The 16,326-nt window shown below is 40.5% G+C and overlaps 1 protein-coding gene across 4 annotated transcripts in view; it reads left to right on the top strand.

Moving 5' to 3' along the window:
- Positions 1 to 16,326, top strand: part of ADARB1 (adenosine deaminase RNA specific B1) — a 70,342-nt gene that overhangs the window by 17,260 nt on the left and 36,756 nt on the right. Inside the window, exons 1-3 of one of the 4 annotated variants that reach the window (XM_064660110.1) lie at positions 1,061 to 1,150; positions 3,604 to 3,640; positions 12,954 to 13,028. In XM_064660110.1, the coding sequence (XP_064516180.1) occupies positions 13,001 to 13,028 (28 nt within the window). In that variant the 5' untranslated portion in view covers positions 1,061 to 1,150; positions 3,604 to 3,640; positions 12,954 to 13,000. Of the gene's footprint in view, positions 1 to 1,060; positions 1,151 to 1,469; positions 1,546 to 3,603; positions 3,641 to 10,553; positions 10,578 to 12,953; positions 13,029 to 16,326 lie in introns of those variants that run through there. The other 3 variants (XM_064660111.1, XM_064660109.1, XM_064660108.1) reach the window with 3 other exon arrangements.

Genomic DNA, 16,326 nt, shown 5'->3' with positions numbered 1-16,326 from the left:
AGCTGAGTTGGAAGGGACCCATCAGGATCATCAAGTCCAACTCCTGGCCTACACAGGACACCCCAAAACCCCACCATGTGCCTGAGAGTGTTGTCCAAACTCTCCTTGAACTCGTGTCCTTTATTTCATACTAACACTGTTGTTTTCTGGGAACAGGAACCAAGTCTGCCATGAAGGCATCTCTCATGTTCCCCAAACAACTTCCACACAGGCAGGTAGTGATAGAACAAGGGGGAATGGTTTTAAACTGAGAGAGGAGAGATTTAACTTAGATGTTTGGAAGAAATCATTCCCTGTGAGGGTGGTGAGGCCCTGGCACAGGTTGTCCAGAGAAGCTGTGGCTGCCCCATCCCTAGGAGTGTCCAAGGCCAGGTTGGACAGGGCTTGGAGCAACCTGGGCTAGTGGAAGGTGTCCTTGCCCATGGCAGAGTGTGGAATGAGATGAGCTTTAAGATTCCTTCCAACCCAAACCATCCTGTAATTCTGTGAGCTGGAAAATGCAGTTGATTTTCCACCTCTAGGCAGTGCTATTCCCTAAGCCAGTGGGAAAACTGGAAGGGCAGAGGACACCAGATTTTACATACCTGTAGTTTTTGTCATGTGTAGGCAGTTGAGATGCCTCAGCAGATTACTTTTGTTTTTCAACACTGGAGAAGTAAAATAAATAGGAAAGTAACTACATAAAGATTGGAAGTAGTGTTTTTTTTATCCTGGCCATGCAACTGGTGCTGAGTGCCTCCAGGTAGCTACCAGGAGTTTGGGTGGGTTTTGCTGGTTTGTGTCTTGAGGTGGTACCTCCTGTCAGTTGTGGGTGGCTGTTTTGGAGGTCTGGTGATGTGCCTCTGCTCCTCTGTGCTGGAGGAGATGTACCTGGGATGGGACAGGGTGTTATTTGGGCACAGGGACAGTCATAGCTGCCGAGTTTTGGTCACAAGAACCCTCATCACTTGCTCAGCCAAGGAGGCCTTCATTGCCTTCAAGGAAGGAGATCTTAATCATTTAAGGAGAGCCCTGAAATCTTTCTCAAATATTTTAGGACTGTTTGTTGATGGAAGAAGACCTCAGAATTTTAGCTGGATACTCCTAAGGAAGTTTTTCAAGGGCCAGCAGGTTGCCTCCAAGAAACTAGAGGTGCTGTTCCATACATGAGGTACAGTCTGTGTAATGAAGTTAGTTATCAGTTGTCTGTTTGGATGCTTGTTACCTGGGAACGTTTTCAGTTGATCTCTAAAAAGCTATTATTTAGAGATATTCCTGAATGGAATATTGTTGTGTTCTTCAGATGACTTTCAAGTATCTTTTGCTGCCCTGGGAGAAATCACGAGCACATTTCTGAACTTTTTAGAGTACATTAAGTCACTACTAAGGGATGAAGAATTGGTTTACTGATTTTTATTTTTTCTTTATTTTTTTGGAAGGTAACAGCGAAGTACTGAGCTCCTAGAGGAGCCCCTTCTGGCAGGCTCTCCCTGCAGAAGGTGTTAGGGAAGCATGTCATGACTTGAACAAGCCCCAGAATATCCATCTGCCACTGGGCAGAGCCAGGTAGGACGTGCTGGAGATGAGAGTTTTGTTCCTGGCTTTTATAACATAGCATAGAAAGGGAAATACCACTGTTTAAAGTTTTCACTGGTCTAAGGTGTTACAAGTCTCAGTTTTTCCTCCACCTGTCTTCACTGCTCACAGTAAAACAAAAATGAAAAATAAGCTTTTTTTTCATGGTTCTTACCCTGGCTGGTTCTTTCCCTATAAAACTGACTGCAACTGTCAATACGTAAGGATTTTTGGTATTTAGTGGTAAACTCAGTTTAAGTCCAAGTCTCAATGGATTGTTTTTAGTTTGTTGGAATATCAGGGAATTATCAACTGTAGTAATATGGCATATAAGGCAGACAATATAAAGTCTAAAATAACTCAAGGATATGCTAGTATGAAAACTTAGTTAAAAACTCACGTAGAAAGAGGATTATCAAAACCTTACTTTTAAAACAAAATATGGTTTTGGTGGATGTTGCCACAAATATGTGGTTTTCACATAACATCTAATTTATAGCTCATATTCCAAGGGTTTGGAAGAATTGTGGGTATGGGAATGGTAGGTTGGGACTTTGTGGACCCCACTTTGAGTTTTCTGGGCATTTTTTCTGCTTCATGCTCAGACCAGTGTGGTATTGGTATTTATTTTTTATTTTTCTTGGAAAAAGCCACCATGAAATGTTGAGAAATTGAAATGTCTTTGGGGGGGGGGGGGAAGCTGACGTTGAATTAGTGCAGTATTCGAGTATGTGGACTTGAAATATTGTGTCAGATCCCTCCCTGACCAAAGCAGTTTAAGATCCGAGATGCACATCCATCCGTGCGTGTTGTCCGTAGCTGTGCTCTGTGTGGCTTCGATTCAGGGAAGGTTTCTGTAGGGTGCCAGCACCCTCTCGTGGGCAGTGTGACGGCTGAGAATTTGTGTGACTTGCTGAACCGTTTCAGAACAGTGTATCTTCACACTGATAAGGTCCCGTCGATGTTTTCTTAGAACTAGGAGGTTATCTATAAAATTAAAGCTGCCTGCTCCCGATCCAACAACTGTGCCTATTCATGGAAATAAAATTTCTCGTAGCATTTCTCCTCCCTGTTGTCCTGTATCCTTCTTAGAATCATGGAATCACTGAATGGTTTGGTTGGAAGAGACCTTAAAGATCATCCAGGTCCAACCCCCTGGGCAGGGAAGGAGGGGAGTCTTACCCTAAATCTGCCACTTCTCTTCCACCCCACTGCTGGTAGTTGAGGGATTTTCCAGTTTTGCAGAGAATGCTGACTGATGGCAGTGGGATCAAGAAACTGGTATTTGGAAAGGGGATTGTTGTATGAGGTGCTGTTTGTGTGGATTGAAATCAACCCCTACAAATGAAACTGAAGATCTAAATTTAGAATATTTAACAAGATGACAACTCTGGATTTGCGTGCAGGATAAATTGGCTGTGATAACTTAGAAAGATAAGAACCTCCTTTAAAACTGTTTAAGATTTTTCCTCCAATTAGCTGTTACTTCCCTTGGCAGCACTGGGTAGCTGCATCGAGTATCTTTTAAATGATGTTGGAAATACTGATGTGACTTACTGGGAGATCTAGGCTGCTCAGTTTTTCTCTCTGAATAGTGACCATTTTTGCCTTGGAAACATCTTAAACACATTTCTGACAATCACAGGTATGTGGGGAGTCCTTCAGAAAAATAAGTTGATTTCAGTTTTAAGCCATTATTTGCCACATTTTTGCTGACCCTTTCTCCTAGAAGGTGCAGAGATTGCAGATTGGGTTCAGCTAAATAGCTTCTTGTACCTCAGTGGTGTTTCTGAGCTTCATATTAAGTATCTACAGTCTTTTTTTTTTTTAATTTTTTTTTTTCCCAACCAGGAATGTCCAGAATGGTCTGGCCCTTGCCCTTTGCTGGGATCACAAAGGACTGGGCTCTGAGACTCTGTATATTCAGTGTGGACTGTTTACTTTTCAAGAATCAGAAAGTTGTCCCTTTTAAAGTCAGGAGTTGCCATTTGTGATGCGCTTAAATTTGCAAAGAGCCAAACAACTAACTTGTGTTTTCTCTTTTTGCAGGTTGCAGAATCAGCATGTGTCTCCAATAGTTAAAAAGGTAAGCACACCATATTTTGCAAACATACAGCAGGATACTCCGTTTCCTGATTGATGCATTTAGGTCATAACTTAGAGGAGGAGAGACTTCATCTTAATATATTTTAAATGGTTTTTTAACAATTGATTGTTTTATGTGAAACTTTTATGTTTGTACTCTAAATCCCTTCAAAGCTGTTGGATCAGCACAGTTTGAAAACAGAGAGATTATTGGTTAGAAATATCTAACAGTATCAGGTTGATATTACAAAAACTTCATTACTCTTCTGGCTACAAATTTGCATCCAATCCGTATTAATAAAGTAAATAATCAAAGCTGGCATGTAGGAGAGTTTGCCAGGTGTTTGAGCAAAGCTTAATAACTGATTTTTGGTGGGAAAGGAGGAATTAGGTCCCATTTTTAGTACCAAACATCACCCTACCCACGTGACTGTTTTGGGTTTTTAAAATCTTTTTATGAAATAGCTTCAAGATTCTTGAGTCTCTTTTAACCTCCTTTAAGACTATTTTAGATTTTTCCTCCAATTAGCTGTTACTTCTCTTCGCAGCACTGGGTAGCTGCATCAAGTATCTTTTAAATTATACTGGAAATACTGATGTGACTTACTGGGAGATCTAGGCTGCTTAGTTTTTCTCTCTGAATAGTGACCATTTTTGCCTTGGAAACACATCTTAAACACATTTCTGACGGTCACAAGTATGTGAGGAGTCCTTCAGAAATAAAATACATTAAAAATTAGATGCTCAGTCCTCAAAGTAAGCCAGTAAGAAGGATATAGACAAAGGATACAAAACTTGATAATAAATATATGTTCCAAAATAGTTTATTGTGGAATAAACCTGCAAACATCCTAGGTTATTTCTAATTTGGAGTGGGGCTCTTGACTTCCTTGGTCGAGGGAGCAATAGATGCAACCTCAATTACTTATGTAACAGCAGATGGTGCTGTTGGAGTGGATTTAATCACATGAGGAGTAAACTCCAAGCTGAGGTATATCAGAGCTCTCAGGGTTCCTGATGTGCAGCCAGCAGCTCTGTGATCTGGGATTTGCTGTTCTCAGGCTGTAGTTAGCCTCTACTAATTCTAGCAGTTGCTGCTAATTTGTATTCATTCTTGCTGAAGTACACTAAACTAGAAGGAGAACTGCTGTTGGCCTGTAATAATGCTTTTGTTGTGTTCAAAAAATACACAACTTGCTTGTGGGGGCAAAATAATAAAAAAGATCACTAAAAGTGCTTACCAAATACAGTGTGACTTTCTTTGAAGAATTTCTAAAGTAAGCTGATAGTAGGGGCCAAATCTATAAGAAAATGGGATTTTCAAGGATGGTTTTGGTGCATAGAGATTTTCATGTGATATATTAAAAAATATATGGTATGTGATATATATATATATATTTATTTATTTATTTTATATATATAAAATAGAGGCTGCACCATGGCCTCGAGCCTCCTGCTGCCAGGGAACCTGGATGGGAAGGGACTAGAGGTGCCACAGCTACAGAGTCTCCAGGTTGGGCTCATAAATCCTTCATGACAACACCCCATCTATCACAAGCCATAAATCCATGGAGACCTAGGCTGGCTTTGTTCCACTGAACTAGGTGATGGAAGGGAGAACTGAGAAGATGCTGAAGGAGCTTATGAAAAAGAGGGAGAGTGACTTTTGACACAGGCAGATAGTGATAGAACAAGGGAAAATACTTTTAAACTGTAAGAGGAGAGATTTAGATTAGAAATTAGGAAGAAATTCTTCCCTGTGAGGGTGGAGAGGCCCTGGCACAGGTTGCCCAGAGAAACTGTCAATGCCTCATCCCTGGAAGTGTCCAAGGCCAGTTTGGACAGGGCTTGGTCTAGTAGAAAGCGTCCCCGCCCATGGCAGGAGGTTGGAACAAGATGAGCTTTTTTTTAAGGTCCTTTCCAACCCAAACCACTGGTCTGTGATTTGACTCTATGATGTTTTTTCTTTCCTAAAGCTGTTGTTAGTGTTCCACCTGCAAGTGAATGTAGTTGGTCACTAAGTTTCTCTCCCAAGTGCACTGTGTACATTCCTTAGTCAGTCAGATTTTAGAGACCTTTTTCTTTCTTAAAAACTGTCAGCCTTGAAGCTGAGATTGTCTCAGGTCTTCTTCCTGAGTCTTATACCCCAGAGTCACTTTGCCTTGGGGAGCAGAGGTAGAGTAGGAGCTGCTTTTGGGGAGAAGAGCTTTGGGGGTGACTCTTTTCAGTCTTTACACCAAGTTCTGTAAATGAAATCTCTGACAGGTTAGGGCAGATAAATTAATTATTAAAACCAAAATAACTTTTTAACTTCAAATACCTAATGCAGCAACTCTTCTCTGAAAAGGGAGGAGAAATACGTGTTGTTATGTGTATCTTTCTGGAATGTTGTGAGAACAATGTGGTGAAAGTTTCAGTGGCTGGAAGAATTATGGTAAAGAGCTCAGTGGTTTCACAGGCTGTTTTTTGCATTTAACAAAGTGTGCTGTTTTCTCAGAGGAGCAAAATGATTTCTCATCCCCCTAAGGGGTGATTTTTCCTTTTCTCTCTGTGTATCAATGTTGCTGTTCCTTCAAAGCCATGTAGACATAGATACCTCACCCTCCACGTCCTTGCTCTGTCATACAAAGCTTATTGGGGATTGAGATGTGAAACTTGGGCTGAAACTGTTAATTAGTGTGCAGAAGAGCCTGCTAAATTAGGCACAGCGCTAGTTTGGTGAGTTGCTTTTAGATGGGACTCATTTCCTCCTGGGCATCTTAGTGGTCAACACGTGGTAGCATGGCTATGGCATTGATGGCTTGTTCCTCCATGGCAAGTTCTCCTTTTTAAATTGTGTCAGCTGAGCTCAAAACATCCTGTTGCTATTTCTTCATCCTCAGAGAAGTCGTGTCCATTAACATCGATGCTGAAGTAGAACTTCAGGTCCTCTGAAGTGGGGAAGTTTGAAGCCTTTAGTGCTTAGGCTTCAGACAAAAATGATTTAAGTCAACAAGTTGACTCAATCTCTGCTTTCCATAACAGACTGGAGATGAAAAAGCTGGTACCTGGGATCTGAAGAACGATTATCATAGGGTGGAGCTCCTTGCTAGCATTTCAACTCAATCCCAGGGGTGACCTCGAGCATATTGCTTTTGGCTAGTGAAATACTGCTGATTTAAGATGCCAGTGGCAATGTTTTTCAAAAAAGGTCAACCTGGATAGTTGTCAAAATATGATGGTGCATGTAAGTCATCTACCTGAGTTCATCCAGATTCAGTGGTGTGCTGTGTTCCAAAGAGCCAAGGCCTGATGTACTGAAAAATAAAGGTCTGACTGCAGCTGAAGGTGACTGGTCAGAGAAATCTCATCACTGAAGAAACCTGTGGAGCTTGCACCTGCAAGCATTCCCTGCTGGAGCGTGCTTTTTTTGCCCTGTGAGGTTTAATCTGAAGGCAGGATTAAAGGATAACTGCAACCCCCAAGCTGTGCTGATGATCCATAGGATCCACAGGATGAACGTGTGTTTGGTTGGTTGCTCAGATGGGGGAAACAGAATAATACCACATCATCCCATGATGTCACATGTTGCTTTTTAGTTTATGAAAAGGCTGGAAAATGCCACAGTTTATGTTGACATTGGGAAGGCTCTTGGTCAGACCTGGTGTACAAACCCTTGCATGTAAAATCTGTGACTAAAACATATTTCAGATTGGGGTATTTATGCATTCCTGCTATTCTCAAATATATTTTGTGCATTTTTGAGGCGGTGCATGAAATGTGAACATGAGAAACAGTTATAAAGGATGCCTAAGGCATCTTGGGTTTATGCACTAGGGTGTATAAATATTTCCTTGCTTATGTCTCTCCTTCTTTCTGAGCTTTAGGAATGAAGAGTTGCCCACCTTTTTTGATAACAAAAGAAAATTATTTCTGCCTTTCCATGCCCAGCAGTGATGGTATCTTTGATACAGCTGTTCTAAGAGAACTGTCCTTCCTTGCCCCTTCTGCGTGGCGAAGAGTTAATTGTCACATGTGCCTCTTGCAGTGGGTAGGGGTGAGCTGCATCCTGCCTTCATCCTTGTTCACTGCACTGTGCATCGGTGCACTCCAGGCTTTGAGGAGGTGGGGAAAGAGAGCACAGGGATAACCCTCCTTTTGGGAATACCTTGCTGCCACTTTGGGAGGGGGCTGGGGGCTGGTGGGGAGTAGGTGGGTGCATGGCATTCCCTCAAGCCGTGGTTCTCAGCATGGGGACCTTCTGTAGCCCGGCCCGACCGCGCTGCAAACGGAGAAGGACAAAACGATCGGAGAGGAAAGGTATTGTTTTAATTGCTGCGTGGTTGAGACAAAGGAGTCGAAGGAGGGGTTGTAGTGGTGGTGTAAATGTAGTTTTCAGGTGAGGCTTGAACCTCCACTGCAAAGTGCAACTTCAGTGTTTGTGGTTTGGGTTCATGAGAAATTCGATTTGTCAGAAATATTTTGAGCAAGATCCTTCAATGTTTCCCAGCATTTTATTTCACTTGGCTTTCAAAGTTTGGAAGGAGAGGACTTTTTTAACAAATAGGAAACTTCTCTAAAACTGCAGCTTTCTAGCATATGCTGTCATCCAATAGTTCTGTGTCATGTCTCAAGTTATGGGGTTTTTTGCATATATGCCATTTTCTGTGTGTAAAACATTGTTAGCTGCTAAATTTCCCTTTCAAGGTAAATTTAGGTTTTCCCTCAATGATGAGGATAAACCAAGCTAGTTTTTAAGATATTCGACAACTCTTTTTTTGTATGCAGTGAATACCTGGAATATGCAAACAAAAGAAATGTAGGTTATCTCTCTCTATGTCCTCATGTGGGGTGTACTTGCTATTGCCAACATTTACTTAAAAATGTTTCAAGCAGTCTCTTGGAGAAATAAAGGCAAATACTGTTGTGTTAGCTGGTACATTTTTAAGTACTTCTGATGTTCTTCCTATCTTTAGAAATACTCTGTAGGAATTAAAGACTTCAAAACCGGAAGAGAATTAAAAGTGGACTTTTTCCTGGCTCTACTTAAATTAGCATATATTTAGATGTTGTTTTCCTGTTTGAAGTGGCTGGCTTGTAATGCATCTAGAAAAGGAAAGATGTTTGTAGTCTGAATATTGCAGGGTGTGCTGTTGTGCAGAATCCCTTGGCTTCAGCAAGTGAATTTAGGTAACAGGTGGATGGAGGTTTGTTGCTCCATGTTAAATGCCCTATACTTACTACACTAGCATAGTACAGTCAAAACTTCAATTTATTTTAGCAGTATACCTGAGAGAAAACAGTTCCTGCAGCCATGGAGAGGCTTCCTCCACACAGAATGTGCTGTCAATGCACTGACCCGAATCAGTTAATATTTACATCAGTTATTCTTCATTGCTCTTTTTGAAAGTTCTGTTAATCTCTGAGCAGCAGTTAACCTTCTTCCTTTACTCTTACGGGGTTTTTTCTGAAATAAAAGTTTTTCCAGTGCTCTCGGAGAATGTTGCTGTAGTTGTGTCCCTTATCCCAGAGCAGGATTTTAACAACAAAACTTGAGGGTCTGTCATACCTGCTGTCATACCAGCTTCAGTGAAGTCCTTTTGTAAGCTATCCTTGCTCAGGTGCCACTGACCATTACCCGACCTCAGTGTGGAGGCTTTGTGTCTGTAGGACCTGAGAGGTTTCTGGATGTCTGTCGCTAGATGGGTTATTTTCAGCAAATGTATTTATTAATGGAGTTTTGCTGCTTTATTAAAGGTTTGGAAGGTCAAAGAAGTTGGAAATGCTTTTCCTTCTTCAATGGGAAATGATAAGTGAATCATTAATGACTTTCAGAAGTAATCAATCATGCCTTGGCAAGAGGCTACTTTTTCTGTAGTGAGCAGCCTGGGCTCAGAGTCCTTTTTTGTGAAAAAATCTCCTTGAACACTGCCAGGGTTGGGGCATCCACAGCATTCATACAGTTTGAGTATTCATACAGTTTGCTGTCATGAGACAGGGACTCTGCCAGCCTGAGGTGAGGTAGCCAGGACTGTGGCTGTGTAGCCTGCAGATGGGATGAAATGTTCTGGGAAGTTCTGCATCCTTCTCAGGTCATCAAGAGTGTTTTAGCTTAGAGGATGAACAGGAAAACAGAAATGGGAACAGGGGGGGACAGCTTTAAGCTCAAAGAGAAGAGATTTAGATTAGATGCTGGATGGAAGTTCTTCCCTGTGAGGGTGGTGAGGCCCTGGCACAGGTTGCCCAGAGAAACTATCGATGTCCCATCCCTGGAAGTGTCCCAGGGCAGGTTGGAGAGGGCTTGGAGTAACCTGGAAGGTGTCCCTGCCCATGGCAGGGGGTGAAATGAGATGAGCTTTAAGGACCCTTCCAACCCAAACCACTCTAGGGTTCTAGGATGATTCTGTGTTTTGTTACACACCAGTGAAGTTGTAGTGCACAAGGTGAATGGTGGCAGAGGCATGGAAGAAAGTTTGGCACTGTGAAACCCAGAGTTTACCTAAAGCTTTGATGAATAAGCTGAAGTTTACATAGTCATTTTGTGCATAGTCTTTGAATTAAAAACACAGAAAGAGTTGTGTAAATTCTGTGAATTGTTTTAGGCGATCCTGGGAGCCTCAGGGGAAGTAGTACATGTCGATCAAGAATTTCAGTTCTGCACCCATTGCAGTTCTGCTCTGCTGGTGCCAAAATCAGCGAGGAGTTTTACTGCCCTTCTTAATTGTCAGAGTTTTGCAATTTGTTGAGTTGATGCTGCCTGGCTAGTGGAGCATCTGAACAGCTTCACTGTGCTCAGAAATGTGGCTTTGTGTCTTTTCTCAGCACCTCCCCTCCCTGTTTGGGGAGATTCCTCTTAGTTACTCGAGTGGATGTCTTCTGCAGACAGGCCTGGAGAGTGAAGAGGATTCCTGTTCCCTTCAGGCCCCACACTGGGATGATGATACACATTTGCGATGGTGGTAAATTCAGGATATCTGCTTATATAGGCTTTGTTTGTGAAGCTGTGTGGTGTGACAACAAACATAGAGATATATTTAGTTCTCATTCTACCATCAGAAGTGTAGCATTAATTATTGTAATTATTGTAATAATTGCTAATGGCATTTTACATTTTCGCTAATGGCTGTTTGGCTCTTGCTGTGAAAAGTAACCTGTGAAGATTGTTGAGGGTTTAAGCTGATGATAAACAGATTTCATTGTTTTAAAGTACTGAATTACAATACTTAGCATGGATGTTAAAGTTGCAGACTTACACATCTATATGTATTTTTTAATGTCATTCTTAATTTCTCAGTTTCTGATATTTGTTTTTGTAATAGGGTTATCTATTAGTAGTATTATTTATTATTGGTAGTATTATTGGTATTTATTATTAGTGGTATTGTTTTTAGTGTATTAGTGTAGTCTGATTAGTGTATTACTTGTTTCTGCATCCCTACATATCTTTCATTCTTGCATGGAAGTTTTTATGGGGATTATGTTTTTCTTCTTATGTTAGCAAAGCTAAAACCAAGTTGACTTTAAAAAGACCAAATCAGAACAATACAATTCATTATGTTTGGCATTTAGAGCTGTACTCTGGATTTGCAGCATGCTTCTGTATGCTTTGCATGAATTGTCTACTGAAATGGTGAGTAGGGGTGGACTGTCTGATTTCTTTTTGGACTTGGTAATTACATGTTAAGGATTACTATAGTGTGCAATCTGTGTGTGAAGAACAACATCAGCACAAAGTTCTGCCTTTTGTTATTAGCTAAACTGACTGCAGTTTAATGTCTAGCAGAGTGAAAGCTAGATTTTCCCACCAGAGCTGGGAAGAAAAATGGAATAAATTCATTGTTACAGAGCAGGCATTTGGCTACATAAAATTAGTGTGGATTTTATTGTGTCAGCCTTGTCAAGCAACCGTGTTTTATTTATATGGTTCTTCTTCTTGATGACTTTGACTCCACTGTTTGACTTCCACCAGTGCTGGCACTTAAAGAAGTCTCAAAGCATTGGAATAACAAAGTATTTCACATCGGCAGCTGGATGAGAGACACAGATGTGTGTCCACTGAGTGAAGAGTAAAACATAATACAATAGAGCAGAAACTTCAGTGCTGAGAATTGTGCCATCGTGAAATCAAACATCATCATCATCTTTCTGTGAGGGAACACACCTTCCAGTGCTCCCACAGCTTTGTGAGCATGAACCACCTCCTCTTCCCACTCTGTTCTCCCTGTCCCTCCCAGCGGCCACCTCAGCCCTTGGTTTCACAAGGGTTTGCCATTCCTGCCAGTGTCCTCATAGGACATCACCAGACCTCTCTTCTTCCCAGCCTGTTTGTAATAGTTTTGGAGTAGGATCAAAGAAGCATTTAAAAGGAGGGCTTCAATCTTCGTTTGATCTGATCGTCAGCAAAAGGAATCAAAGTTTGCGGATGTCACATGAAACTAGATTATCACAGAATGATTTTGCATTTATATTGTGCTTTACTCCCTTCAGGTACTTTCCAAATATTTAGTTGTGGTAATGAATCAGCAGAAAATGAATGCATTATGATAAAAAAATAAATTGCAATGCAGAATGGAGAAAGCACAATGCTTAGCTGATGCTTCAGAAAAGCAGTGAGGCAGATGCACAAAATTCAACAGACTGACAAGTACAAGACCAAATTTCTGTGATTTGATCCACTTCTGTGAAGCCCATTAATGCTCCACTACTTTTTCCTTGTTATAATAAGGGATCTTTTGTTAAAAGATTTACTCACTGGGTGATTTTTGGGGTCGCTCATGGCATTATGAGGTTGGAACAATTAGCTAGAAAGCAACAGATATTATGTACTTGATTAGTTTTCAGGAAAAACTGAGCTAGCATAATAAAAAAAAAAACAACAAACCAAACCATAAAACCCATCACTCTTAAATGGCTGCTTTTGATTAGGATAGAAGTGTTGCCTTCTTTCAAACCAAATGCTAGGTATTTACATATTTTGGTGTGAGGTGCTTATATCCACCTTTAGATCAGTCTCTCTTGAAATGGAAGTCCCTGTGGTGAATAAAATCTATTTCCCCAATTCCAGGTAACCTTTATGTAATATCCTCTTTTGTTTCAGTTAATTGGAAAGTCCATATGTAGGAGAGAGAGTTCCATTACCCACTCTGGCCTGATGTGGGGCTGCATCTTTCAGTCATCGATGACCATCTCAGTTTTGGGAGGGATCTCAGATCAGGATTTAAGCAAACATCCCAATGCAAAGCCAGGGCCCAGGCTTCTGCTTTTAAAGGACATTCAGTGCTTTGCCTTGTAAGCTGGTATCTTAAAGCTTAAATATCTCTCTCCCTGTTTTCCAGACAGAAGCAGTCTCCGCCAGCCAAGAAACCAGCAAAAATATTTCACAATGGATGTAGACGATGAAGAAAACATGAGTAAGATGTGTTTATTTACGTAGTAATAAACTCTGTAATAGTTTCTGAAGGTGACTTTTTCTCACAAGCACGGGGATGACTGCAAAGGAACTTGGGATGCAGAAATGAAAATTCTTTAAAATACAATATAGAAGAGTGAGCTGGAGCTTTTGCATTAGAAGTCTTTTAAATATGCTAATCTACTTATACCTTCTGTATTATACCTCACACCTTATATTTTTCTTATAACAACTGACTAATCAAACAACATATTTCCCTGTTCTGAACCAGCAGTGAAGAAGGGAGGTACCAGTAGTGCCCATGCTAAGGGTTAAGTACCAGTGAGGCGTGAGGCGTGAGATGAAGGGGATGGAGTTGAAGAGTATAAAATAAAGGAGAGAAAGCAGAAATGGAGAAAGGAAAAGGCAAAGGAGGAGTTGGAAGAGCTCCCTGCGGGTGTCACATAGGGTGATTATTCTTATTAGATGCTGATTGTCCCAACCCTGAGCTACTGAATTATTAAAGTGCCTTTAAAGTACAAAAATAGTCAAATATAGTGATGATCTTGGTGCAGCAAAGTGCTGTGAGACTGCTAACTCTGGGCTGTAATGAAGAACTGATAACCTGTGAGAAAAGCATTCTCATTAAAACATTACAGAATATTTGCACTGTTATTTGCCTTTCAACTGTCTTTTTTTTTTTTGTGAAGCAGAGAATTGTTCTGTTGCTGCTGTGCTGTGCCTGACTGTAAATGATTGCATATGGTGTAATAACAAATGTGCTTATTTTTCCCCTAAGTGACAGTGGCTAAAGGGTGCATCTGGCAAAGGTAACAAACCCATCAATGTAGGAGTAGCAGAGTTGTAATTCAGTCTGGAGGAGTTACAGAAAAATTTCAGTGCGAGCTAAAGAAGATCGGTCAAACAAACCCCAAACAAACATTCTCCACCCCCAAAAAAACCAAAACAAAGCAAAAAATATTGTCTGAACTAGAATGCATCTTTTCTCCTTAGAGTGAAATAGCAAACTCAACTGGAATATGCTTGCTAACATTTTCTTTTCCTTTGTATAAAAGAAATTACTTCAAATGGAAGCTTTAGCTGTTTCTAAAAGTGGTCTCCCTGAGGAGGACTTCAGAAAAGTAAAGTGTAATTGGGTAATTCACATAAGATAATTTTTTTGATAAAACGTCCCTTTTTTCAATAAGGAGTGTAACTGAGCATGAATAAAAGGTGCTTCCTGAACTGGAGGAATACATCATGTCTTTACAGGGGCATTCTGTCCCTGAGCAAAAGACTACATTTTTGTCTGCTCCTGGGTTTTTTTGCGTGTTAGTGCGTCAATACAGGAAACCACTCATGGAATTTTTTATCATTTCAGGAGCCTGGCTCCACTGAGTTGTTAAAATTTTCCATGGAATGCATTTGTATAACGTCAGTTGTGTCCCAGAAGCATGTTTTGAGATGTCGGATCACTGTGTCCCCTTGGCTGAGCCCAGTTAATAGAAAGTGCAAGATGACCTTCCTTTGCCCGTGTGCCCACACAAACATTATGAATTTGGAGTGTTAAATCATCACATTTGAGGGGGAGAAATCAAAGTTTAAATTCTTAAGTTCTTCACTTTAATTTGTGTGAAGACATATGCTTTTTTAACTTTTTATCTCTCTTTGTTTTTGTATCTCTTAAAATTGTGGTGGCATATCAGAAGTTACCTATTAATTTTTTTATTGTTTTATGTAACTGCATTTGGGGAAAAGTTTCTTAAAGGAAAGGAAGGTGGGCATATGCAGTCTTGGTTACCTGTGGTTTCATAACTGGGATTCCTTTGCAGAAGCCAGAATTAAAATTGTTTTGGTTCAGCTGAAACGTAAGACAGTGGTGTTGCTAAATTAACATCTCTGAGAAAACACAGTGTTTCCATCTTCAGCTTTTAAGGTCTTCCTCGTTTATCCATTGGCTATAGCGAAGATGTTACAGGAGATTTGGGGAAAGATATGGTTATTTGGAATATTTTTATTTGTTTTCTGTTGCTTTGCATGGCTGTTACTTCTACAGCACTCTGAACACTTGGGACACCAGCATGTAGCTGTCCTGACCTTTCTCTTTGATAATTTTTCCTCCTTTTTCAAAAAGATGCTCAGAAGAGAGCATGCTGTTTTTTAATGAAAAAAAGATATTTATTTAGAATGTCCCCAGGCCACTAAATGAGAGTAGCTACAATCATCATCTTTCAGTTCAACTAAGAGTCATCTAAATTGAATTAATTGCGCTCCAGATCAGACAGAGCAAGGAGAGTGCTGTCTCTCAGCAAGCAGGTAATGGAAGTTCCCCAATGGATAAAACATCTTAATTGGAGGCACTTTTTAATTACAGGGAATGAACCCAAAAATGAACCAATGCACTCGGAGAGATCTCATTCTTTACTGGCACGAAAATTTCCTGTGACTTTTTTCTGCTTTGAGTGTCCTTGGGTTTGTAAGTTCTCAAACAAGATCTGGGGGGCAAGGACTTTCCTTCCACTGAAGTTGTTGGTGTGTGATACTGTCAACTGTGATTTGAACCAAGGCAACTTCCACAGACATCAGTCAAATCTACAGTTGAAGCTGCCAACTAATTTTAGTGACCAGAAAATATGCCAACCTCACAAAAAAATGTCCAACTTTTAAATCATGGGTTGTATAAATGTTTAGAAAAACAGGATCTCAATCATCAAGTGTATTAATGCTGCTTTAAAGCATTAAATACACAGCAGACATGATGGTCCTCAAAGGGCTCTCTAAAGCATTCATTCCTTGAACACTTATTTAAAGACTGGAAAATGCATAGGCAAAAAGAACACTGAAAACCCAGGGTTAGGCTGTTTGTAAACCTCTTGATTTTTGGGTCTGTTAGAAGATCCTCAAGACTATGCAACCTTTCTGAGGCAAGACAATGTTAATATATGGTCACTTGTCAACCTCCACAAAAGTTTAATCAAAAAGGAAGTAGAATAATAAAGAGCATCCATTACTGAATGTAGAAGAGTGTTTTATAATTCAGATTTTTTTTTTTTTTACTCCTGCCAGCTCTCTCTTTTGCTTTATACTTTCTAACAGTGTTTTAACATTTACAGTTCTCATTTTCCCATCCTATTTTAGCAGTGATGCTGGCAGCACAAAACTTATCACCGGTCTCCAAATGAGACTGCCAGACTTTAAAATTATCCTAGAACGTTCAAGGAGTGGTGATTCACATCTGTCATGACCTCAGGACAAGGGACAGCTAGAGCCCTATGGCGTAGAGGAGGGATGAGAAGGTTGAAATGCTAGAGATCTCTTGA

This window comes from Pseudopipra pipra, chromosome 7, assembly GCF_036250125.1.
Source record: "Pseudopipra pipra isolate bDixPip1 chromosome 7, bDixPip1.hap1, whole genome shotgun sequence".
In the NCBI taxonomy this organism is placed as follows: domain Eukaryota; kingdom Metazoa; phylum Chordata; class Aves; order Passeriformes; family Pipridae; genus Pseudopipra; species Pseudopipra pipra.
Note: the sequence above shows the minus strand (reverse complement) of the source record. Positions and strands in the feature narration are given on the sequence as shown.